The sequence below is a fragment of the Electrona antarctica genome (assembly GCF_951216825.1).
Source record: "Electrona antarctica genome assembly, chromosome: 19".
Taxonomy (NCBI): domain Eukaryota; kingdom Metazoa; phylum Chordata; class Actinopteri; order Myctophiformes; family Myctophidae; genus Electrona; species Electrona antarctica.
Genome location: NC_136800.1, coordinates 19,108,834 through 19,136,350, shown reverse-complemented (window position 1 = coordinate 19,136,350; position 27,517 = coordinate 19,108,834). Strand labels below are relative to the sequence as shown.

The 27,517-nt window shown below is 47.4% G+C and overlaps 1 protein-coding gene across 3 annotated transcripts in view; it reads left to right on the top strand.

Annotated features, from left to right (window-relative positions):
• Nucleotides 1-27,517, top strand: part of chd7 (chromodomain helicase DNA binding protein 7) — a 108,517-nt gene that overhangs the window by 28,847 nt on the left and 52,153 nt on the right. For 2 of the 3 annotated variants that reach the window (XM_079488758.1, XM_079488756.1), the window contains exons 2-4: nucleotides 6,218-7,799; nucleotides 8,390-8,688; nucleotides 19,050-19,540. In XM_079488758.1, coding sequence (XP_079344884.1) covers nucleotides 6,338-7,799; nucleotides 8,390-8,688; nucleotides 19,050-19,540 — 2,252 coding nt within the window. In that variant the 5' untranslated portion in view covers nucleotides 6,218-6,337. The remainder of the gene's footprint in view (nucleotides 1-6,217; nucleotides 7,800-8,389; nucleotides 8,689-19,049; nucleotides 19,541-27,517) is intronic. The other variant, XM_079488757.1, reaches the window with a different exon arrangement.

Sequence of the window (27,517 nt, the reverse complement as noted above, 5' to 3'; positions counted from 1 at the left end):
GGAAGTGCAGTGCTGAAGGCTTTTTTTTTTTTTTTTAACAAATCTTTATAACAATCATGACAATATACATTACAATACAAAACAAGACAAACAAACAAACACAAACAACAAAGTTATTAACAATACAACATCAGAGCCAGGGGGGGATTAGAAAACAGAAAACATTAAAGAGTGAACACAAAGCAACAGTTCTCCGCAGCTTTCTTATTTAGAAGTGCTGAAGGCATTTGCTGAAGACGACTGCGTCGCTGCCCATGTGACGTCACTCATGTGACTCCTCCATGTCTCCCGCTGTCACTCAAGTGACTACTGGCCAATCACAGCGCGTCTTTTCCGGGACTTCGCGGAAGCTTTGCTTCCGCTATTCTTCGCAAGGAATGTCGGGAAAATAGTGCCTTCAATGGTGACACACGCCTCAGAGCCGGAAGGGGCGTCTATGTATATATGTCTATGGTCTTTACAGCCTAGGTCTTGCCCAGGGTGCACACACACAGGCCAGGGAGGACGACGGTACAGTACAGTACAGTACAGTACAGCACCACTCACTTCACGGTGAAGTGAGGTTTATCGGGTTCATTTTGCGCTGGTGTCTCTGTGGTGCCTCTGTGCTCAAAACAGATCTACAAGCTGTCGACAGCCATGATGCAGTGCGTTGATATAACTTGTATGTCTGTTTTCTTTGGGTAGGTGCATGCCACAGGTCACTTATGCGTTGGACATTGCAACATTAACTCAACTGTGTGTGTGCGCGTGTGACAGGCTAGCCACTATCAGACCGATCATTTGTTTTTTATTTTGATTGTGCGGTCAGTTTATTTAATTCATATCTCCGACAGTCAACGCATGCACCTAGACTAGCTTGGCTATGCGGCTAACAGCACGCCGACTACTAGACAGATGCGTATCATGGTCTGTATGCAACATAACTAACTCGTCAATTCACTCTTGTTGTGTTTTTTCCTCTCTCTCTGGTTCCATGTCCACATGTCTACTCATCAAGTCAAGTTGTAAACATTGAGAACTGTTTTGACGTGAGTCGATCGAGGGTGGCGATCAGACCACCTGAAAATGTTCTAACCGTCGACCCATAGCTTCATTAGAGCGACAGACAAACAAATCAAAGATAGTAGAGAAATGGAAGATGTCCTCAGGGCTTAACGTTTTCCTACCCAGGACGTCCTGAGGATTTCATAGGGCCCATTTATGAGATCAGTGTAGATCCGCAAAAACAATATTAAGGGGGGTGGGGTGTATGTGTACAGTGTAGTGATAGCCGTGGTGTGAATGACATGACCGAAGCAATCACAACGCAGCAGGCTTGCTATGCTAGTCAAGGGATCTGAGGGGGGCAAGAAAATGTGCCCCCCCGATCCTCATAATAATAATTTTCTCCACAGCTCCTCCGCTTACTGAAGGCTACATGCCTAGAAGTGTCTTCCTCTGGGGTTTTTAACTTTAACACACTGCTGTAAAGTCAAGCCCTACAGTAGTAATTTCAAGATATGAGTATTTGAATTGATTGGCCAGAATAGCAATTATATAATTCAACAGAACTTCAAAAGCTCCTTCTATAAAATGCATGGATTGGCACACACATTCAGTAAAGGCAACTTTGGGAAAACACCATGATTTTACCACCCCAAAAATTGGTGTGTGCTGAACTGAGACACTTTATGTTGGTGTTGGGTGAAATCACCCCTTAGCTATATCTCTGAGAAATATGGGAGGGGATGGAGGGGGGGAAGCAACCCCTCTCCTACTGGGTGGGGTTTTGCCTTACTAGGCAGGGTTTTTCCTTTTCTTTTACATGAGTTGAGCGTGTTATAATGTAGTAGACTCTGGAAAAGCATTCCAGCAGCCAGCTCGTATCAGGGCTTGTTAGGCAATAGACTTAGCGAGGACCAATTTTATGAAGATAGGTTGACTTTAAATGCTTGAAACCCAGCATCCGTATTCTAGTGGGGAAGTGGGCATTGGCTCAAAATAGCAGATCTAAACGCTGACAACACGTTGCGCTGTGACAGTGTTGGCCTGTAGAGCTTCTGTTTTTGCTGGAGAGGGAAAACAAGCATTATACACCGCTGCCTATAGAGCCCTTATTGACCAGGTGAACGGAAGATATGTCTCATTCAGAAGTCCCATTTGTGATGGGAGTTCAGTGGCGGGCTTTATTGAGGGTTGAGTGGGGATGATGCTTCCTTCAGGTGGTCGGGGGAGCTGCCTGAGAACTGGTTCAGTAGGACAAAGTTTCATCATCGGGAGAGGATGAAAGTCGTGGGGAAAACTCCCACCTTCCATTCCAAGTGCTTTCAAGATTCAAGAGGGTTGAGTTGTCATTCTCTCATACAAGCAGTGAAATGTTGACGTGACATGCACAGCACACTGCGCTACCGCATGCCGTGTAGTACACCGCGACTCATTTCACTGACGGTTAAACGGTGATTGATTTTGTTTACGACTAAATGACTAGTCTAAAAGTAAGCAGATCTACAAGCTCACAACGTGTCGCAGTATGATTTTGTGAGCTTGTGGATCCTCTTGTAGATCTGCTATACAGTTTACAATTTAGGCATTTAGCAGACGCTCTTAATCCAGAGCGATTTACATTAAGCAATAACAAAAAGCGTGGCATACATCACATACATAAAAAGTAGTTTATCACATGCTGTCTACGTAACATACTATAAGTCTGTATAAAATGCTATCTAAGTCTACATAAAGTGCTATCTAAGGGGCTAGAGCAAGTGCTACGGGCCATGATGGAGTCTGAAAAGGTGGGTTTTCAGACTACGGCGGAAGATTGGGAGTGAGGCTGCAGTTCTGATTGTAATGGGAAGTGCATTCCATAGTTTTGGAGCCAGAAGGGAGAAGAGTTTGGGGCGTTTTTAGTGAAGGTACTTCCAGCTTCCCTGTGTTGGCTGATCTGAGTGCGCGGGAGTGTTTGTAGGGTTCGATCATACTTGTAATATATGGGGGAGCCATGCCTTTGGTTGCTTTGAATGCCAGTATCAGAGTTTTGTATTCTGTGCGGGCAGCGGCTGGGAGCCAATGGAGGGAGCGGAGAAGGGGGAGATGTGTGAGAATTTTGGCTGGTTGAAGACCAAGCGAGCTGCGGCATTTTGGATCATTTGGAGAGGCTTAAGTGCACATGCCGGTAGGCCAGTAAGGAGGGAGTTACAATAGTCAAGTTTTGACAAGACTGTTGTCTGGATTAGGAGCTGGGCTGACTCCTGTGTGAGGAACGGTCTAATTTGTGCGTTCACGTATGAAACAGCGTTCACATGTCGTCATGAACGTGCGCAATGATGGTCAACGGACCAGCGCGTTCATGTGTTTGGGTCCAAACTGCAATACCAAATTCGCCCACTATGTCCATTTCGCCTCAGGGTTTCCTCCGGGTGCCGTCTCTATTAATATATACTCTAAGGCATGCGCGTACGGAGTGCAAAACATACTCTCTCCCCATGCCTTCGGCCTGGTGGAGACAATTAATAACGATAAAGAGAAAAGACCAAAATGTTGTGCACCTAATAATTGCAGTCAACTTATCAAAGCGACAAGCTGCGGTGTCTCTCTTTTTACTACATGTGCTACAGCATGAGATAATTGTCTCCACCAGACCGAAGGCATGGGGAGAGAGGGGAGAGAGTATGTTTTGCACTCCGTGTGTGTGTGTGAGTCCGTCCATCCGTGTGAGCGTCCGTCCGTCTGTTACCAGCTAATATCCGGCACCGTTAACCCGGTCGATGCCAAATTTTGCACACACACTCCCTGGATGCCAACGATGAACCTCTGCCCCACATTTTCCAGAACGGCCTGTTATAGCGCCACCAGGAGGCTGACTTTTGAAAAACTAATTTTTTTGATATTACTCCTCCAGATTCTGTCCAAAAATCCTGCAAATCGTTTCACACTATCTCTATAGTCATGTGTTCAAGACGGATCTGTCCGATATTTCATATTCCATCCTAATCGGCTAACATTGGCTTTCAAAGTTTGCAGGATTGGCCCGTTTTGAACAAAAAAAGTCAAAATCATGAACGGTCCAACGGAGCATGCAATTTACGTGAAATCTTTCACAGACTTTCATACTAGGCTGAGGAATATATCCCACCCTTCAAGGTAAGAAGAAATGGCACCCTTTTCACATTGGCCTATTATAGCGCCACCAGGAGGCCACAACCTGACCTGCCCTGGTGGAGACCTGTGCCCCAAGGGGCACTTTATCTAGTTTACACTTTATGTTCTATTTGAGCGGTGCCTCTGCTCCATTACGCAGCTATGTGTGTCCCTATGTCTGTCCCTGTGTCTGACCGAGCATGGAAAGCTGCAACACGGTAACTGTCATTTCTCGACCGATTCGGACGCGGGTGGCTCGCAGGAACTGGGCCGCCCCCCCTGGGCGCGTTCCTGGGGGTCTGTATATTCCGGGGACCCCCACACGATAACTGTAATTTCTCGACCGTTTCGCGGGTATATTCACTGCATAAGTTGGATCACAGGCGGATATGAAGTTTAAGCAGACGGTAGCCTAGTCGTTATGACCATGGTGATGATGTCAGCCTAGCTTGTTTCAAACCGGGGTTTGACTTGACTTGTCTTTTCCTTTTCTTTTTTTCCACTGACTTAACGGGTCCCGCAGTGAAGTCAAAGTAAAAAATGCAAAAATCGGTAATCGACCAAATAAAATGACTGGCAGACGTTCATCTCTGTGCGCTACAAAAATGTCCCCATTTTTTGTACTCTAGTCTACCTCACATCTAGTCAGACATAGTACTTGTCGAACTGTACCTTCCTGTGCTTTTTTCTGCAAACTTAACAATGCAGACTTATTCCATGGCCTCTGTAAACTCTTCCCATGAACCTTTTCAAGCTATTTTAAGTCAAAACCCTATCACAGCAGGTTCAAGATTCAAGGTAGCAACACACTAGGAAATATCTCCCTGAGAATAAATAGGCTACCTAGTCTGCCATTTGGCAGCACTACTGCCAAGCGAATGGATAGATGGAGAAGGAAAAAATGTGGGGAGAGGAGGGGGGCAGGGGGAAGTGGAGGGGAACTCTCCAGTGGTGGAAGTTGGATTGTCAAGTGAAGTTTTGGCAAAGAAGCAGCGGTCTCCCTCCCCCACCATGTCTCTTTCTGCATCTCTCTCTCTGTCTGTGTGTGTGTATGCGTGTCTGCCTCTCTAACGTGGCCTACACAGACTCATTCATGCGTACTGAGATCCACACCTACTCACACATACACAAGTGCACAGTGCTCACACACAATGAGTGGCGTGTTGCAATGACCACCCAATCCCGGGCGTTCTTTATCTGGAAAAAAAACCTCTGCTCATCTGATTACACACACACACACATGCACGCACGCACACACACACCACCTCAAACACAGCAGACATGCATGCAAACAACAAATTTGGCTCACACTATGCATACATGTTTATTTTCATCTGTACCCAGGGAGAGAGAGACACACGTGCGCACACAAGTGCACACGCGCACACACAAGCTGTTGTAGTAGCAGGTGGCTTGCTCTCTTGTCTTCACACATCTGCCAGGGCTGGCTGGCTGAGTGGCTGTCTGGTTGACTGACTGGCTGTGTGGTTGACTGGTTGTCTGCCTGGATGTTTTGCAGGCTGGCTGATTTATTGGCGGGTGTACAGGCTGACACACTTGCCTGTATTGCTGGCTAGCTGGTAGGCCGACCGTTGCTGTTATGCAGGCTGACTGGCTGACTGATTTGCAGACTGGCTGGCTGGTTTGCAGCTGCTGCTGTTCAAACAGAGTTGCATCTGCTGGGTCTTTTGTTCTAACACACACACACACACACACACACACACACACACACACACAGGATGACTCTGAGAGTGTGTGTTGTAAAAGAAAGAAGTTCTTTTGTTTGGGAGTAAAATGGGAGCGGAGGAAGGGGGTGGAGAAGTGCTAATGTGCTTGGTGACTGTGTGTCTGCATGTGTGAAGTTGTCTGAGTGTTGGAGATGGTAATGGTGTGTTGAGGGTCTTTGGTAGTGGTTAAAGCAGCTGAGCTATTTGCAGAAAATGCATCACTTAAAAGAAAACATTCAGCCATGGTGGAATTAACAAACTAATACTGTTTTTCTTTCTCCCCTTGTCTCTGTTCTCTCACTACATCTTTTCCCCATGTCCACCTATACTGTCCTCCCTTTCTGTCTCCTCCTCTCTCCTCATTTCCTCAGCAGCCTTAAGGAGGACCATGAAGTAGCAGGCTTCAGGTTAGCAGCTAACGGACTAGCTCCTCATCGCACGGCACATCTCCCTCCATCCAACGCCTCCATCCGTGGGCCCTCCACCCAGCCATGGCGGACCCAGGGATGTTGAGCTTGTTTGGGGATGATGCAGGGCTGTTTTCAGATGGGTTGGATGGTTTAGGAGACTGCTTTCCCCCACAGCCAGCTCCAGGCCAGCCCAACCCTCTAGCACAGCAGAGTAACCCTACTCTCAGCCACGAGCACCAGGGAGCTGGAGGCTACCACCAGGCGCTGCTCCATGGAGCTGGATCCGGTCCAGGACAGCCTAAACTGGGGCAGCTCTATGATCATGGCCCCTATACTGGCTATGATCAGCCTGGGGCCCCTGGAGGACGAATGATGGCCCAGAATGGCCCTACCCAAGGACCGCAAAACGTTAACGCAGCCATGAACGGCATGGCCACGCGTTACCATAACAACCCCGGTAACCCCAGCAACCCTCTCCATGGTTACCCGGGTGATGCTGGAGGAGGAGCAGGGGGCGGAGTTTGGGGCCAGCAGCAGCAGAACCGGTCAGCCTATCAGCAGCCTCCCACACAGACGGGGGGTGGGCCCAGCCAGATGGGAGCCTATCAGATGTCTCGAGACTACAGCGGGATGCAAGGCCCGCCAGCTTCCAGTGCAGGCCACATGAACCAACACTACCCTTCCCAGAACCTGGTGTCTCCTTCTGCACAGGACCCAGCTCACTACATGGGGCACGTTGGAATGGGGGGCGCCCAGTTGAGGCACCCCCAATCCCAACCACAGCCTCAGTCATATAACATGGGCCACACACCTCGATACCCCCAGTCCCCTTCCCGGCAGCCCTCACACCCCCACCAGCATCATCAGGGGATCGGGGGATTTGGGGGCAGCCAGTACCCTGGATACCAGGCCCAGTATGGAGCCATGGGCCAGGGCATGGGTGCTGGGATTGGCCAGGGTGCCAATGCAAATGTCAATGCTAACACCAGCCAGAACATGGGACCAGGACAGCTGGGTCAGAGGTATACCCAGGGATCAGGCCCTGCAGCTGGGCCACAGGCGCAAAGATACCCTCCTGGACATCCACACCAGCCCCACCAACCTCACCCTGCTCAGATACAGCAACAGACAGGACAGCAGGGCCCGCCTATGCACCCCCAAAACCACCCCCAGAATCTCCCCCAGCCCCCAAACCAACCTCAGCCTCACCTCGCCCCCCCAGCTCAGGGATCCTACCCTTCCCCAACTTCTATGTCTCCCATGCGAGGCTTGGGGTCACCGACGCCCCCTCCTCAACAGGGCCGCCCCCCCAGTGCAGGGCTAGTGACCTCTCCAGAAGTGTCGGGGTACACCACTGCCCTCCAGAGTCCACCTAACTCCATGGCCCTTCCACCTCAGAGAACCCCTCAACCCCCTCTGTCGGTGCCCCACCCCCACCCTCAACACCAGCACCACCACAATATTTCCCCCAATGCAGGGCAGATGTATCAAGGTATAGGACCACAGTGCGGGCCTCCGATGGCCCCAAATCGGCCACAGCAAGGTATGTAAATGGAGCAATGAAAACAGTTCAAAATCCCTGGAGTGTCCCTTTCACTAGAGTGTACAACTGCATAAATGAACATGAGGATTTTGTGTTTTTAGGCTGTTTAATACAGTACATGCATTTAGTTGTATGAGTATATATTGGTCTCTTCTGCAGTCATGACTAGGGATGCCATGCGATTAATACCATTTTCGATTAATCGAGGGAGTCTCCAAAATCGATGTAATGGGGGCTGTCGAATAATCGATAAATAATCGACAGAGCTGTCGAATAATTGATTTTGCTGATGGGCAGTTTGCGGCATAACAAGGGCTTGTTATGCACAATGTTATTTGCACGATTGCAAATTTAAGTTGACATTTAACTGTCACAAAAAATTGCAATGTCACATGTGGTGTAAGCTAATCGTAAGCTTGTAGATCTGCTACTTTTGCTATTTATGGAAAATGCTTGAAAATGTATGGACAATGAGACATCTTTCAACATGGGAACGATTGACAACTATGCAAAAATAATTGTGATTATCTCAAATAATTGCGATTAGGCGATTATGTAATAATTGTGACAGACATGTTTCTGATCATCAGGTGTCCTTGAAGCTCCAGTGGGCCAAGGAGGGGACCCGCGTCTGCTGCAGGCTCAGCGAGGTGGCCCGCCTCTCCAGGCCGCTCCGCTGGGCTTCCCGGGTCCGGGCGTCGGTCAGCACAGTGGCCCGGCCCTGAACCAAGGCTTAGCGCCGCCCACCCACCTGTCCCCCCACCCCCTCCACCTTCAGGGCACCCAGCCTCCCGCCAGCCAGCCCCCGAACCCCTGGGCACCCCCATCTCAGACGGCCCACCCGCTGTCCTCGCCCCCCCTCACCCCGCAGAAAGTGCCTCACGTACAGGTGAGTTTGATGTGGAAACGTGTGTGTGTGTGTGTGTGTGTGTGTGTGAGAGGAGAGAGATGTTTGTTTTCATGTGTGGGCGTATTTTGTGTTTGTTCTACATGTGGGTGTGGGATTGTATGTATTTTTTTCCCTTTGTTGGGTGTGTGTGTGTGTGTGTGTGTGTGTGTGTGTGTGTGTGTACCTGACATTTGAGTACATGACATCGCTTTGGTGCTGGTTTGGGGGGGGGGGGATTGTGCGCGCGTGTGTGTGTGTGTGTGTGTATAGTATCGTGCACGTTTATCTTTTTGTGTCTGCCAGTCACTGTTGGTCGTGTGTGTGTGCGGCTGTGCGCTACATTTTGTGGTTGTATTTCCGTGTGTGTGTGTGGGAAATGGATTTTTACAGCTGTTTGTTTCCTGTGAGCTGCATATCCTGCCCCCCACACACACACACACACACACAGGCGCCACCAGCATAATCTCCCCACCTCCCCCTACTCGCTCGCTCTCTCTCTGAGGAGGGGGAAACCTCCCTTCCTGTTCTAAGCATTTCTCCCTCCTCCCTGTCTCCTCTCTTTCCGCTCTCTCTCTCTCTCTCTCTCTCTCTCCCTCCCTCCATCTTTGTCTCTCTCTGCCTCTTGCTAGTATAGAGCCTATACACTAGACTCGCTCCTCTACTTGCACCACCAGACAACTGGCTCCCCTCTTCTCCTTCTTCCTATCTCTCTATCACCCCACGTCAACAGCCACACTTTTCTGTCTCACTCTGCCCGTCTGTCAGTCTTGTTTGTCTCAGAGGTGTCATGTGTAAGGTAATGGAGTGCAGCCGTATAGTGAGAGAGAGGTAGAAGGGAGCGGGTGATAAAGTGATAAGCAAGAAATATGATGGAAAAACAAGTGGGGGAAGAAAAAAAAAGGGAGAGGAAATCTAGAATCTCTAGTGAGAAGAGAGGGGGGTAGTGGGAAGTGGAGGTTACTAGCTCTCAATGGCACGCTGTGTATTTTTTTTGCGTGCACATATCTGTGTTTGTGTGCGTGCTTGTGTCACGTGCCCCTGGCTTCCATTAGCTTGTTTTGTTGCTCAAAGCCCCCTTTCTCCACTGACCCATTCATACACAATAGGAGCCCTGTTGCCACACACATACATGCACACATACATCCAGCACTTAGCGTCTCTCTAACTGTCCTCTCTCATTCACACCACCCTTCTCTCGTCATTTACCCAATGCACCCCCCGCCCTCTCATCCACCCCCACCTCCCCATCCATACCTCCACCCACCCCCCCCCCCCCCTTCCCCCCCGGCTCCTATGTGCCCATTCTGTTAGTTGACATTTCAGCCGTCACAGTTAATATTTCCAGCGCTCCTGACCTAGATGCCAGGTTGACTGGTGAGCCCTGCTCCTCGCCTGGGTGCGCTCGATGTGCCGTCCTGGGTGTAGCCCCAGGGGTTGGGAGCCCCCCTCTGTCTTACGCTCACTCATACATTTGCACGTGCACATGCAGACTTGTTTGGCCTAGTCTGGTCTGGGGTTAGAAATATGCCTGGGGAGATGGAATGGCCTATCTAGGGGAATGTGTGGGTGGGATGGGTAGAGCAGTGGTTTTCATGTCATGCCAACAACCCCCAAATTGGTACGAGTAAAGCTGCGGACCCCCTTTTTTTGTGTGGCTTTCGCCTTTATTTTATTTTTTGTAGAGGGATAGATTGAACGTGGGCTGACAGGAAATGGGGAGAGAGATGGGGGTGGGGGACACATGCAGTAAAGGCTGTCAGGATCGGGAGTCGAACCCGCGGCACACTGCCAGACTGGACTACCAGCCAAGGTACCTGGACCGCTGAGCCACGGCCCAGGCCACTGACCCCGTGGCCCCAGCAGTAGTTGTATTGGATGAAGTACATCATTTTACTGTAGGTAGGGAGAGAGAAAGCTATACATTATCTCATTGGATGATCTTATAGCTGGTGAAATGATCATAAATAGCAGATCTATATAAGCCAAGAAGTTATGAGCTTGTAGATCGGCTATTTTAACTATTTTTTTAAAATGGTGCTTACACTTTTAGTTGGGTACAATCCTAGAACAGTGGTTACTAAACCTTTCAGCTTGAAACCCAAAAGAGAAGTTTGATGTCTCCCCGGAACCCATATTACTGAGAATCTGATCTACACGCTCACAACATGTAGTGACACCTTCTGTAGATCAGCTATTTTCACAATCTTATTTTTCTGATTTTCTTTCTTGTTATCCGTTGAAATACTTGAAAGGAAAAGTATAGTTACCGGCGACCATACAAAATGTGTCCACGATCCATTGTTTGGGGAAATGGTACCCTAGAACCCCCTCAAGGATCCCATGGGGTCACCGGACCCAACTTTAAGAACCACTGGTAGGGTAGAGTACTGGCTAGCATCGACGTGCACTTTCTAGAAAGAGACAGATCCACACGCAGCAGCACAGTGCCAGCCAGGGGGTCGGCCCATAGAGTATATATATAATAGAGACTGAACTAGCGCGAAGCTCCGCCCCCCCAGCTATTCATGTCAGTGGAAGTTGCTCAGTGGCGTTTTGAAGCACCCGGAAGACTGCCGGAAGTCCCTCCCAGGACCTCAACTTTGAGGTCCTGAGTGACGTAGGGCAACCGAGCGCTCAACGTTAAAGCCCAGCTGCACGGGGTTTCCCGGTCATGAATCCACGGGTCCGCCTGTAGTCCCTCCTCCTACCACTAGGACCCAGAGCTTCAACGTTGGAAAGTCTGCCTGCCCCCTTGGGTCGGCCCAGCATGATGACTGTGTATGTCTGCTTCTCTAAGCTCCATCTGTTCTCTAAGCATGGTTATTACACACACACACACACGCACACGCACACCACGCACAACACACACACACGCGCACACACACCACGCACACACACCACACACACACACCACACACACCGCACGCACACCACACACACCACACACACCACACACGCACGTGCACATGCACGTGCACACAACCACATACATACATGCATGCCTTTAGTCGTCAGCAGCTCAAGGTCATCGCGCTGATAGAGCGCAGAGCTGTGACCTTTATTCTACATCTCGCATGCTGGCTGACTCTCGCGTGCTGCACTCTAGTTGACATACAACCAGCCTCTCTGGCTCCCCTCCCCCGCTCCTATAGACTTTCAATGTGCTCCCTGGTAACTCGGCCTGCTAACTGCTTGCTAACTTGTATTATATACACATCAGTAGGTATTTTCGTGGTTTCGCGGCATGATTTTGACTAATGATTGTCCTGATTATTATGCTTAATATTATTATCACATTATTAATCACAAATATTGGTGATATAGTTTTTTGCTGTACAGAGGTAATTTTTAATTAAGAGGTTAATTGCCTCAATTGGCCAGCCAATGTGAGTCGCTTACAACCCCATCGTTGAAACTGTTTGTTTGTGAAGCTTGGCAATTCATTCAAAGATCGTGTAGGAACACGATCTTTGATCTTTGAATGAATTGCCAAGCTTCACAATTGTATAATTGTGAAGGTTAATTAAAGTTATTTTTGATTGCCTTCAATTAATTGTGCTTCCCTACATCAGACAAATTGAACCATTGTACAGCAAAAAGAAACACCGTCAGCTATGTGCCCTCCATGTTTTCACTACTGATTTTGAGTAATATTTAACAAAAGTTTGGCCGTGGACGTGTATACACGTCTTTTCTAATCAAACCCCATGTGGGGACACGTCTTTAGGGCTTTTTTATTGATATAAAACAAAACAAAAATCGTATTTGTTTTGTTGGCCTCTCCTTCTGCACCGTACTCCTTGCTGTTTGTGCATGCGCGCTGCAGTTCACTTCCTTGATTACGGCTCAGAAAGGGAACCGAAGGGAACCTTTCAGAGTCAAATCTGCCATATCTGCTGGCACTCTAGCGCCTATATTTTGAAATATGCTGGCGCGTCCGTTGTTTTAATAATACCTGCCATGTGTATTGCCCATTTTTCTCAGCGTAATCAGTGATGTAAATAGCTTTTCAATGTAATGGGTCACGGGACCTTTTAGATGGGTCCCAGGGATATTTAATGAGTCCCACTTCAATGATGTTAGGAGTCATATTTTGTCTTTTTCTTTTTACAAATTGCAGCAGTTAACTCACATTTTATATTCATGTATAAAATGTATCTGAAGGAACTAAACACAATTCTAAATCTTTAACATTTGCAAAGAATTATATGCATACAGAACAGAATATAATGTTTTAAAAAAAAAAGATGGCACCAAAATATACTAGATAAAGTGCCCCTCGGGGCACAGGTCTCCACCAGTGCAGGTCAGGTTGTGGCCTCCTGGTGGCGCTATAATAGGCCAATGTGAAAAGGGTGCCATTTGTTCTTATGCCTTTGATGGCAATTGGATGATTTGAGGCATTCTGTTGCAAAAATGTGTTTTGCAAAAATCCACCTGTTGGTGGCGCTATAACAGGCCAATGTGAAAAGGGTTGGATGTATTCCTCAGCCTAGTAGGAAAGTGCTTGAAAGATTTCACGTAAATAGCACGCTGCGTTCATGATTTGAGGCTGCTTGTTCAAAAGGGCCAATCCTGCAAACTTTGAAAGCCAATGTTGGCCAATTTGGATGGAATATGAAATATCGGACAGATCCTTCTTGAACACATGACTATAGCAATAGTGTGTAACGATTTGCGGATTTGGACAGAATCTGGAGGAGTAATGTCAAAAAATGTGTTTTTCAAAAGTCTGCCTCCTGGTGGCGCTATTACAGGCCGTTCTGGAAAATGTGGGGCAGAGGTTAATCGTTGGCATCTAGGGAGTGTGTGCAAAATTTGGCATTGACCGGGTTAAAGTCTCTTGTCATTAGACGGTACCAGCACAATGGCCGTTTTTAGCCAAATGTTCAGATCTACAAGCTCAGAAAAACACTTTTCGGCACGTGGGGTCCCCGCTGCGGTCTGTGGAGGTCCGGTAGTCCTCCCGGGGGTCCCCGCGGAGGTCCGGTAGTCTGCGGGTACAATGACTCGGACTCGGATGTGTTACTGTTACCCATTCAATCAGGTCTGCTCATGTCATGACAGAGAGTTCCACTGTTCTGCTGCGTTGCACTGTTCTGCTCTGTCTTTGGTCTGGGGCTGCGTAACATGGCGGCGCCCGTGGTGTTATGATTATCTTTTCAATGTTTTTACAACAATTTAAAAAGAATAATGTGGATTCTTGTGGACAGTATTGCATCCCAGGACAATCTGCAACACTGGCGTAATGAGTTCTCACCTTGATCCTTCAAACATTATCCAGGAACCACTGGAAACAAAAGATGAGTTATATTTGTAGTTGGGGCCCATATGGACAGGGATTAGCTAGGTCACAGTGGGAGGAACCAAAGGGTAATCCCGAGTTCAGACGGACCTCCCCAGAATCTCCTGAATATCTGAGGTCTGTCTCTTCTTCTGAAGTACGATTCATTAGTGTTATTTTATGCAATGTCTTGATACAGCATGACAGCCTCTGAACTCTGGTTCAAAGATTGTTGCATTGTTGTTTATTTCTCAAGGGCCATGGCACATGTGTTCCTATATTCCTATGTGGGCACTGAAGATGACTTGTGCAGAAAAACCCAAACCCAAAATTGTGCAGGTACAGAGCGACTATCGGTGCAGGAAAATATTTAAAAAATAAACACTCGCACATTGTAGTGATCCAGTAATACAGATGCTATATTGCACCAGAAGTTGCTGTGATGTTTAGAACTAAACACCCTTCATCAGACTGGCTGACTGACTCGTATGGCTCAGTATCTGGGCCATTGTCCCTAGCCACTGTTGGGTGTAGAGAGTCGGGCCTGAAGCTCAAATTCATTTTGGACCACATCATCCCTTAGATCTCAAAAGGACTTCACTGACCTACAGTTTCTGTAGCCATCTGTAACCCGAGAGAGGCAATACGTAGGGGGGTTAAAAGATGATGGTGGGTAAACCGGAGGAATACGAATGCATGGACAGACAAAGAAAATGTTGAAAGCTGGTATTGGGATGCCATCACCATCTCCTCTGTCTCGGTCTCCTCTGGGACAGTTCAATATCCCCATTTACAACATTAACCTTTCCTCCTCCCCACCGTGTTTCCTCGGACCTGTCATCTATCTATCCATCCATCCTCCATCCATCCCTCCATACCCTTCTGTTTTCTTACACTCTCCTGTAGCTGAACGAGGAACATTTCATCCCCATACGTCCTCCCTCCCCCATTCTCCCCCTCCGTCCTGTGAGAGATGAAACTCAACACCGTTGAGCTTCTCTCAGCCTGTCACATTAGCCAGGCAGCTACACCACTGGGATGTATACGCGTGTGTGTGTGTGTGTGTGCGTGCGTGCGTGCGTGCGTGCGTGCGCGCGTGAGCGCATGTGTGAGCGAGTAAGATTTTTTTTTTTAGCCTGCGTCTGCAAAATCACCTCTAAACTTAACTACAGCCTGCCCTAAAAAATGGACATGGTTCCTACAACCAGCGGTCCCCCTTCTGGGTCAAGAAAGACCAGGCTCAACTTGTGTAACCAAAGAGTGCTGCTGGAGTTTAGCATAGCCGACATTGCTGCTGCGCTTTCGCTATTGTTAACATGCCATATAGGTTTGTTTTATGGACTAATCGCTGTTGTCCGCAGGGGTACTAAAGTGGGCCACACGTGTGCCCTCGGCAGCAGTTTTCATACATTGTTATATAGCCTAATTGCTAACTTCCAGCCACTTCACACTATCATAATGTAGTTTGCCCCTTCCTCTTGTGTTCCAGCACACACAGAGGACATATCTATTGTCTCCATTAGATCATGTACGGAGTGTTCGTTGGTCAAGACATTGATGTGAGTACCACAACTGAGTGGTTTCACATTGACAATACTACCTTGATACAATTACAATTACAATTTAGGCGTTTAGCAGACGCTCTTAATCCAGAGCGACTTACATTAAGCAAGAACAAAAACATGGGAATACATCACATATGTAAAATGCATTTATCAAGAAACATGCGTAAGCTAAGAACGTAACTAGATAGCTTACGTATTGGGTGGAGCAGGTTTAGTTTGTTTAGTTTAGTTTTATTTGCACAATAAAAAACAGTACTAAAAGGTAACATCAATACAGAGAAATATGTGCAGGTGTGAAAAGAAACCCATGAAGGGCTTATACGTACCTCATGCACGCTACCTAACAGTCTACAACGCTGAGACAGACACCCTCAGATTTCTTTATTTTATTGTAAGCCAAGAGGAAAAGATAAGAGAAAAGTTGATTACTGAATAGAAACCGGTCCTCTCCTGTCCTGCATAGGTCGTCATTTTGCATTGCACTTCTATTTCAGACATTTACACAGGGTACTGTGCTGCTCCATGCTTTTGCATGCTAGTTTGCGTGTGCGTGTGCGTGTGCGTGTGTGTGTGTGGCTCCATTGTCATTGGTGTGATTGATTATCTGGGAGGCTTGGCACGAGGACACATTTATCTGTTAGCACAGCATCTCTTGCTTTCTATTCCTTCCTTCCTCGCTCGCTTGCACATTTCTGCCTCACTCCACATGCGCATCCTACAAGTTTTGCTGTCTTTATAGCTCGATTTACACATGTGTCAGCGTACGTATGTGCAGGTATGTGTGATGCTTGACCTTGCAGTAGTTGTGTGTGTGTGTGTGTGTGTGTGTGTGTGTGTGTGTGTGTGTGTGTGTGTGTGTGTGTGTGTGTGTGTGTGTGTGTGTGTGTGTGTGTGTGTGTGTGTGTGTGTGTGTGTGTGTGTGTGTGTGTGTGTGTGTGTGTGTGTGTGTGTGTGTGTGTGTGTGTGTGTGTGTGTGTGTGTGTGTGTGTGTGTGTGTGTGTGTGTGTGTGTGTGTGTGTGTGTGTGTGTGTGTGTGTGTGTGTGTGTGTGTGTGTGTGTGTGTGTGTGTGTGTGTGTGCACGCGCGCGGCGTGCTCCATTGAAATTCTGGAGCAGGTTGACTTTCCACTGATAACGCATCACCTCTGGCTCCACTCTGCGTCTCTGTTCTCTTTGGGTGTGTTTGTGAAACAACCACTCTGATGCCTTGCTGTGGAATAATCACAGCATTTCTGTTTGGCTGTTAGGCTTCGTAAACACAAGTCGCACAGGGCAGATATGACAAATTACACATATTAAAATAAATATATGGCCTGGGACGGCCGAGTGGTCGAGGCACCTAGGCTGGTAATCCAACCTGACAGCGTGTCGCGGGTTCGAGTCCCGATCCCACCAACCTTTGCTGCGTGTCTTCCCCCGCCATCTCTCTCCCCCTTTCCTGTCAAACTACTGTAATCTATCAATAAAGGCAAAAAGGCCCTAAAAATATCTTTTAAAAAAAACATTTTTGAATTTGAATAGTAATTATTAATCAAATCCGTTACTTTAATTACCATGGGCAGGCTAGTGTGCCTTCTATTGCAATCTTTAATCCAAATTAATGGGTTTATTATTTGTTTTAATCTGCTGCATTAGTCCATGCGATATCTTTTTTTAATGCTGTGCAGTCCAGATTGTTTTCTTCGGTCAGATCAGTCTAACACATGCAATCCTGATTTGGGGCACATATTTACATACACCCGCAGAGAGTTCTGGCTCAAGACTTGTCTGCTACATCTTGTCTGCAACATCTTGTCGAATGGGGATTAGGTCAAACGTAATTCCACAAAGCACCCATTTGTAGGTTCCTTGGTGTGTGAGTTAAAATGAGTGCTGATTTCATTACACAATTCAACATCACCTACACGTTTGGTCGGCACCCGTTGGAGAAGCTGGGAAGTTTAGTTTGACTCCCCTCATGGGCTATAGGAACAGAGATGCTAGTAAACAGGAAATGTAATTTTCCTATGCTGCATCTCCACTTATCATGATCATTTGTGGTATTTCAAAAGTTATTACTTTACTCTTTTCTCAGGTAGTAATAATTATAATAATGAATTACTGATGGAAGTAGTAACAAACCATTTGTAATTACTTATCCAAAGTAACTTGCCCAATACAATCTCTACATCTCAAACACATTTTTAGAATGGAAACTTTTTGGACACTCAGACAAAGCATCCCTGCAGCTAGAGTGTCTGGTGTTCGAGCCTCTGAGCGCTCCTGTTGAGCAGTATACTGAATGTCCGAATGGGAACGATACTCTGAATTTCCAAACAACGAGAATTGGCTCTTCGGAGAGAATGTATGAACACACCCTTTTTCCTCTCCGATTCTTCCGCTCCCTTGTCCGACTCCGAACTCTTACCTGTTTTCTTCTCTTAAGGGTGATGCTTGGGATGTAGCCAGGCTAAGGCGTCATGGGAGTGTGTGTGTGTGTGTGTGTGTGTGTGTGTGTGTGTGTGTGTGGTGTGTGTCTGTGAGTAAATACACAGAGGGGGAGCTGCTGCCTTGGCATTTTGCGGTAAACTTGCTGATGCGCACACACACCCACTGCACAGTTTACTCTCTTTTGACACACACACACGCACACGCACACGCACTGTACATGCACGCACACACACCAGTAGGCATGCTCCCTCACACGCTACACAGATATACACACACTGCCTGCCTCCCTCCCTCCCTCCCTGCGCGTTTTGAAGTATGGAGATAATTTATTCGTGTCATGATGCCTGATTTCCCATCTGCCACTGGGAGTCTGAGCAGCTGGAGAGAGTTGGGGGGGGGGGGGGGGGGGGAGGAAAATGGAGCAGGAGAAAGAGGGGGGGGGGGGGGGTGATGGAGAAGAGGAGAGGAAAGGAAAGAGAGAAGCAGTAGCCAAAGGAAAGAGGAGAGCAGAGGCAGCTGGAGGAGGGGTGGAGTGAGGAGAGGAGAGGAGCGGGGAGGCAGCTGGAGAGCCTCCCAACAGCTGGTAACCAGTTTCCTGTCATGGAGTGCCTACTGGGGAGGAGAGAGGAGGAGAGAACTGAGAGAGTTGGCCTGCTGGGGAGAGGGAGAGAGAGAGGAGGTGTCAGCCCTGCATCCTGTCACAGGCGAGCCTGCTGGGGATGCAGGGTGGCAAGGCAACCCATATCTACAGGGAGTCGCAAACCATGTCTTGGGTGAAAAAAACCCTTCAGATTGTGCCATATAAAACTTGTATTTGAAAATTTGCTTTAAATGTCGCTGAAATCTGGGACATTAAAGTCGTACATAACAGTACTTAGCTACATAACAGGACTTAGCTAGTGTGGAGATGATCAGTGAGATGGCCAATGAAAGACTACCTTCTATGTTTTCCACACTCTTGTTTCCACTCGTTATTTTTTTACAGTTAAGAATACATTATCAATTTAACTGATTCCCCCCACCCCCCCATCCCTCTCTGTCTCTCTCTCTGTCCTTTGTCCTTTCCCTCTCTCTCTCTCCCAGCATTCCCCCTCGGACATGTCAGGTGACGCCTCGGCGACAGTCCCCGATAGGCCGCTGGTCGCCGCTAGCGCCAACGGCCAGCCTGTCAGTGCGGAGCAGCCCGGCGACCGGGAGACCAAGCCAAAAAAGAAGAAGAAGAAGAAGAAACCCAAGGCGACGGAAGAGGAGGGAGCCGTGGAGGCGGGTTGCAAGGTGGCAGGAGAGGACGGCAAGTCGGACAGAAAGCCGGAGGCCCTGGGAGCAGGAAGTGACATAGGTGATCAGGTGACCGGCAGCGCAGCAGAGGGAACCTCGCCGCCGCTGGCAGAGGAGAAGAAGAAGCGAAAGAAGAAACCAAAGGAGAAGGTGGAGGGCAAGGAGGGCAAGGAGCCGAAGGAACCCAAGGCGCCTAAGACGCCCAAAACGCCCAAAACCCCCAAAGAACCCAAGGAGCCCAAGGAGAAGAAGGCAAAGAGCTCCACACCCAAGACCAAGACCCCCAAGAAAACCAGGTAGGGGCCACTCCTCTTCTACTTATTCTACTCTGCTGCAGACCGAAGCAGTGTAAAAACAAAATAGACCTCAGAATGAAATGCCAGCCAGGCAGGAGTAACGGATGTGGAAAACTTTAATAGGAGCGGCCTACAAAAATATTTGTATTCATCAACAGAATCTTTCCTGGGAGTCACATTTTGAGGCCATTCTTTTGTGATGGTGTGACAAAATATTTTAACTGTGTGCACCACTGTCACTCGCTAATTTGTTCAGTTTATGTGTGTGTGTGTGTGTGTGTGATTTCACCCTCACTTGGTCTTTTGGCAGCAGTGAAACAAACTACATTACTTGCTAATGAGAGCCCACTTTTGTCTTAGCCTTACAGTCTGTTTGCCAGTTAGTTAGCTGTGCAGATGTAGTTGAAGTGAAATACTACTACTAGCAGGACAAGGCATTTAGTCTTTCTTGTTCATTAGAAAATGGCAGCCCCACAATTCTAATGGGTTTGCAGCAGGTCCTGTGAATATGGGAAAGGCCTCTTTCCAAGAGGAACGGCTCGCACAATTATAACCTCTCGCAAAGTCAGGAAAGTCGGGAGCTACAGTTTCCATTTTCAGTGTGGCCAAACAATTGCGGGGAACACCAGAATGGCCAATATGACCACACACTTCCAACACACAGAACATTTACAGTATGAAGCATAACATATGCATGGACATATGCATTGATTTCTGTAAAATGTCTGCATTTATTGATTGGTAGGTCTAACACAATTAAGGTGGAAAGAATATGAATGTGTTGATCTGTAATCATGGACCACACCCAGTGGTCTCTGTACGTGCGTCTGTACATGCGTCTGTAATCCACGTAATTCGAGAACCGTTCGCCCCACCGACTTCAAATTCGACACACGTTCCACACCACCACAGGGAGTGCAGTGCCCGGTGTCGAGTCCGTCAGATACACCGTTGTCCAGAAACGGCATAAAAGCCTCTGCCCGGGCTCTGGACCTGATCACCGCTATATCTCCATATATGGAGCTGGCCTGTTCTGACATCACAATTATGTTCTGACATCTGCATAGACTCCATATTTGGGCATGCCTGACAAAGAACTCCATATATGGGCATGTACTGACATCACAATGATGTTCTGACATCTGCATCTGAGTCCATATTTGGGAAACGATCCTGAAACAATTGGTCCTGAGTGCGGTCCGTGTTTACAGAGATCTAGATTGAAGCCGTGGTACCACTCAGAATGATTCAAAGTGTTTTATTTGGTTCTTTTACCTATGGGCTCTTTATCAGACTTTTGGAGCATGATCCAGTGTGCATGCGGTTTACCTTACTTCTCTTCATGGATTCTGACCTCGGCCTGGCACCTGGTTTTTAGTGAGTGGATGTGCGTGCTTTATTGTTCTTTTCTACCACTCAGAATGCTATAGCTGAACCACTGAACTGATGCGCTCTGTGGTACCACCAAGTTCACCATACCACTCTGGCCCTCTCAGAACCTGTGTGATTATGGGTACTCGGCTCTGGGTACGTTGGCCATAGAACAGCGGAAAAGTATAGAACTCACAAATTAGTTGATTTCATCTATTACAAATGATCAATTTTAATAATATAATCGGTTAATGTATAAAAAGTAGTAAAAATGGTTGCAGCCCTATGTGTATACAGGCACGCACGCACGTGCACGGACCCTCAGTCAGACACGCAGTGCCCATCACTCATTTGACCAACCAGGTGGAACCAGTGGGGTCAAGACCCCTAAGCTGTGTAACACCCCGCTGCATAGAGACTGACGTGTGTGTGTGTGTGTGTGAGAGATCACTGGGCTTATTGAGGCATGAAGTAGACAGAAGGCTCTGGGTTCCATCTCCCCCATAGATGGTGAACAGCAGAAAGCTTTTCCTGGGGCACAGGTCTTGCCGTCGCATGGTATTGTGTGTAGGTGGATGGAACAGGTTTAATCCTCTTTTTAAGATGCTACCCCTCCCTGGGGTGGCAGGTTGGCCGACCAGTTACTCAAAGGTCACCGGTTAGGTCTCTCCAGACAGGAAGGTGTAACAAACAATAACAAAATTGAGAACGCACACTCGATTAAAGCTCCACAGTGGTGGTTCTAGCGTTGCATTTGCACGATGTGATTACACACAAGTTACATTCGATGTTTTTGAAAATCGATTATTTCAAAATGTATTATCATTCTTTATAATCGATTAAATCCATTAGTACCATTAACCGTTGCACACCTACTGCCACGCAACTCTACCAAGGTGCCTTTGAGCAACGCATTGAATCGGTACTGCGCTGCAGCTCAACTGGTCTCTCTGATGTGTTACAGTGTTGCATAGGTGACAGCTCTGCATGGGACAGTGACAATGAAGTGATCTTCTATACTATTCAAGTCTTGCTCGCACTCTGCTTACTTCTTGCTCTCGCGCGCTGTCCTTGTTGCGCTTCTCTGCTTGTCCGGGCACCACTTGCCGGCTCCTTCCTGTGCTTCTCCTCCTATGGTCTCACTTCCAAGGTTGATCACTGCCTCTCTCTCTTTGTCACGCGCACAATACACACACGCACATGGCCTAGCTGTGTGTGTGTGTGTGTGTGTGTGTGTGTGTGTGTGTGTGTGTGTGTGTGTGTGTGTGTGTGTGTGTGTGTGTGTGTGTGTGTGTGTGTGTGTGTGTGTGTGTGTGTGTGTGTGTGTGTGTGTGTGTGTGTGTGTGTGTGTGTGTGTGTGTGTGTGTGTGTGTGTGTGTGTGTGTGTGTGTGTGTGTGTGTGTGTGTGTGTGTGTGTGTGTGTGTGTGTGTGTGAGAGAACAGACAGAGTGAGAGACAAAAAGAGGGAGGCAGAGATAGAAAGACGGAGCAGCGAGGGATTCAGAGCGGTGGCTTCATTGTGGAGGTGGAAACTTGATCTGACTGAGGAATGTGTCAGAGGCCAGCCCCCACCTCTCTCCCCCCCCCCCCTCTCCTCAGCTCCTTTTATCCTCAGGAAGAGGGAGGAGCCTAGCCAGCAGGCAGGGGTCAGGGCTGGGGGAGGTGTGTGTGCGTGCGCGTGTGTCTGCTGGCCGCTGGAGTAAGAGGCGGGGGGAGGGGAGTGTGTGTGGCAGCAAGGGGGTGGGCTCCGTGTGTGTTGGGGGAGGGGTCCATAGTAATCTTTGTGGCAGAAAATGGCGTCTAATGATAATGAGGGCCATGCTGCTGACCACTCTTTAGCCACAAGACAAGTGTGTGTGTGTGTGTGAGGCAGAGGAAGCGTGTGTTCGGGGTGGGGGTGGTGGGTCAATTCCCAGCCCCTCCTGTGTGTGTGTTGGTAAACTAGCTCTTATCTGTTGTCAGGCGTCCCTCCATCTTGCGAGGAGGCTCTGAGCTCCCAGGTTAATTTAGCATAATAATGGCTGCCGGTCATTCACTGCTCTACTCTAAAATGGTGGACTACTCCAATCACTTTGAACTACCTCTTGTTTATTCTTCTCCGTTCTCCTCTCTCCCCCTTTTCCCTCTACTGTCTTTTTCTCCTTTCTGGGGTGGAGTTTACATGTTGCTCTCTTCTTCCCAGCCCTCTTTTCCTTCCCCATGCCATCTTTGAACATGAAAAGTTTTTTTTTAAAATAGATGTGGCTTCTTGAAAAGAGAGCACTGCACCAGAGGGGTAGACTTATAATATGACTAAGCTGTCTGTCTCTGGGGTGGAGAGGAGAAACCGCAGTCCTGAGTTCATCACTACTGGTCCCAGATCAGGCCAGAATGTTCCTTTTGCGGGGTGTCCGCGTGGAGCAGGGCTAATGTTCCTGCCCACCCCTGCTGAGACTGGAGTTTCAAACCCTCGACGCCGGTGCCTCCGGCCAGGCTACGAACGCAATTGGTCGTGTTCGCGCGATTGGAAGCTGGCAGGGGAGGCTGTTCTGTCACTACTGCACTAGTATCTGCTCAGGTTGGTCAGGTCTCTCCTGCCCGTTCAGCATGGAGAAGAACTTGGTGCTGTGTTCCTCTGCATGCGTTACACACTCCATGTGAAAGTCCTCTGTGGACCTCTGGTTCCACGACACGTGTATTGGAGGAGACACAAGGTTGTCTTTCTACACCAGAGGTTCCCCAATGTTTTGGCTGTCAAGACCAAAACAATTAATTAGAAGTTTGCCCGCGAACCGCGACCCAAACTAGTGAAATTGGCAGATCTATAATTATCTATTGATCGGCTATTTTCACTACTACTTAAACATTTGTTATTTATGGAATTTATTTGATTTTTCTTTGATTTCTTCATGAAATTACCGAGATCTTTTTAATGTTTTTTTGAAAATATTTTGAAATAATATATATAAAAATAAATAAATAGAGGGACCCATAAATGTGTCTGCGACCCACAATTTGGTCCCGACCCAGTGTTTGTAGTCAGGTTGTCTACAGCAGTGGCTCCCAAACTTATATATATATATCTATATCTATCGGGTCGTAACCCATAGAAATTGCCATTGACCCACAAATGGATCCCGACACATTGTTTGGGAAACAGTGGTCTAGTACAGGGGTTCTCAACGTTTTTGGCTGGGGACCCCTGGAAATGCTTTGGCCATGTCTCGCGACCCCAGCCCTGCCCCTCTCCCCACCCCCAATACAAATTGACCGCTGCAATAACCTTAATAATAGAGAAAATACATCATACTGAAACCAGATATAATCATTAAGGAAAGTGTATGCATGTGTACTATAACTGTAACTCAATTTCCATTATCCGGCCATTCAGTTGCAAAAAAAAACAACCTTTTTTCTTTTTTTTTAATCATCTGGGGACCCCACAAAAATGTGGTACCCCCCCGAGGGGTCGCGACCCACAGGTTGAGAACCCTGGTCTAGTACACCCTCCCCAAAACAATAGAGGTTGGCAGTGACAGAGTATTTCCATGGGATGGATGGTAATATCGACTATTTAGGAGGGGAGAAAAAGTTCCATTGAAGTGGTCATCACTTATAATTGATAAGCATTTACAGGCATCAGAAAACCAACCACCACATCAGATGTCCGTCTCAGGACTACTATATAGAACTTTTGTACAGCGCTGGGTATGGACTGTCTCTTTTGTATAGCGCTGGGTATGGACTGTCTCTCTGTACAGCACTGGGTATGGACTGTCTCTCTGTACAGCACTGGGTATGGACTGTCTCTTTTGTACAGCGCTGGGTATGGACTGTCTCTCTGTACAGCACTGGGTATGGACTGTCTCTCTGTACAGCACTGGGTATGGACTGTCTCTCTGTACAGCACTGGGTATGGACTGTCTCTCTGTACAGCACTGGGTATGGACTGTCTCTCTGTACAGCACTGGGTATGGACTGTCTCTCTGTACAGCGCTGGGTATGGACTGTCTCTCTGTACAGCACTGGGTATGGACTGTCTCTCTGTACAGCACTGGGTATGGACTGTCTCTCTGTACAGCGCTGGGTATGGACTGTCTCTCTGTACAGCACTGGGTATGGACTGTCTCTCTGTACAGCACTGGGTATGGACTGTCTCTCTGTACAGCACTGGGTATGGACTGTCTCTCTGTACAGCGCTGGGTATGGACTGTCTCTCTGTACAGCGCTGGGTATGGACTGTCTCTTTTGTGCCATGGTGATAACAGTGAATCTGTACAGCGCTGGGTATGGACTGTCTCTTTTGTGCCATGGTGATAACAGTGAATCTGTACAGCGCTGGGTATGGACTGTCTCTTTTGTGCCATGGTGATAACAGTGAATCTGTACAGCGCTGGGTATGGACTGTCTCTTTTGTGCCATGGTGATAACAGTGAATCTGTACAGCGCTGGGTATGGACTGTCTCTTTTGTGCCATGGTGATAACAGTGAATCTGTACAGCGCTGGGTATGGACTGTCTCTTTTGTGCCATGGTGATAACAGTGAATCTGTACAGCGCTGGGTATGGACTGTCTCTTTTGTGCCATGGTGATAACAGTGAATCTGTACAGCGCTGGGTATGGACTGTCTCTTTTGTGCCATGGTGATAACAGTGAATCTGTACAGCGCTGGGTATGGAGTCGGACTGTCTCTTTTGTGCCATGGTGATTTCATGTTCATGTTTTCATACCAAGCCAACACACCACACAGCTGATTTCACTAATGAGCACAGGTCTGCTCTTTCTGGTCGCGTGCTAATTAGCAAAGTGTTGGTCTGAAAACGAGGAATACCCACCCGCTGGCATCTGTGACACATAATAATGTAATAACATTCGCACAAGCGTCTATAACAGAGCCCGAAGACTGTCGGAAACTAAAACAAACATGTTTTATCATGCACACACAACGGAGGAATTTTGACCATGAAACAATTTATCTTCTCGTAATTCAACCAAACTAGTGGTCCGGGTTCCGATTGTAGTCCCCCTCATTCAACACGAATATAAAGCTGGTGGACAGTTTATAATTGTTAATGGATAAAACAATAGCAGTGGTGTTGCATGCTTGGCCCCTGACTATATGGTACATAACATCACTGATTGTGACATCAGTTGCTAGATTTGGGGGGTGTTGATGACCTTAAGATTCTCTGCTTTTCCGGTCAATATTGACGTTGACTGGAAGTCGTGCACTTTTAAATTTAATTTAGTAAAATAATATTTTCTCTGAGGACTAACTATTTGACTTTTCAAATCTTTCTGCACTTTCAACTGGATAAAAACGCACAAAAGTAAAAGAAGCAGAAGTTTCAGGGTGTTGTATTGCCTATCTTGAGCATATTTCAAGTCTCTACAAGTTCATTTTCATACTCTACTGAAATGAATGGAATCCAATAGCTGCCTCGAAAATCAAACAAACTATGGTATGCTTTGGAAAATAGTTGACACTTAATAACATTGCGTTAGTTATTGGTTGTTTTCACATTTTCATGTGAAAGACCCCCAAATTGATATGTATTTGGCCACGGACCCCCCATTTGAAAAGAGTCTGTGCTAGGGTGTGCTAGATTTGTCAACAGTTTTTGCAACAAGTCAAATATCACACAGACGGATACTCAAATATTTATCGTGACATTTTTTAAGAGGACTTGGGGGTGGGGGGGAACTGTCTTGGCCAAGCCTTCACAGAGAACAGAAGAGCAGGAGAGAGGGATGGATTGTGGGTGTTTATCTGCTCAAGTAGAGTCTCAGCCCTGTCAGTAAACCACCTGAATATGTTTCACACATCTGCTGAAGCTCTCTAAAAGTTTTAATGGATGAACACAAAGAGCAAAAATAAATCGGAAGATTCAGCACTGGTGGTTTCTGCGTGCGTGCGTGCGTGCGTGCGTGCGTGCGTGCGTGCGTGTGCTGGGAGATTAATCTGCAAAAACATCAGAATCGGCCGTTTTTAGTTTTTAGATTAATCGGCATCAGTTTGATTAATCAATCAGACCGTCTGTTTTAACAGATTAACAAGCCCAAAGTAACAGCTTGAACAGATCTACAAGCTCACAATATTAAATATAAAGTTGACCTATAACATAAAATTCAACTTTTTCCATTTCTGTGTTTTTGTGGCTCCCATATGCGTTTTCTATCCCCACAAATAACCAATTTTGAACAATCAGGCTTTCACATCATATGGGTGCTTTAATGGAAATTGCTCTCAGGAACAGCTCAACTGATTTTGTCCTCATCGTGATGTCATCAATGTCACCGTACTTTGTATAATTGTCTCCACCAGGCCAAAGGCATGGGGAGAGAGTATGTTTTGCACTCCGTCCGTGTGTGTGTCCGTGTGTGTGTGTGTGTCCGTCCTTCCGTCCGTCTGTTACCAGCTAATCTCCGGCACCGTTAACCCGGTCGATGCCAAACTTTGCGCACACACACTCCCTGGATGCCAACGATGAACCTCTGCCCCACATTTTCCAGAACGGCCTGTTATAGCGCCACCATGGCAGCTTTTCACATTTTTTACCTAAAACTGCACCGATCTGCGTGAAACGTTGCATGCACACTCCCTAGAGGCCAAGGACAAACCGTTGA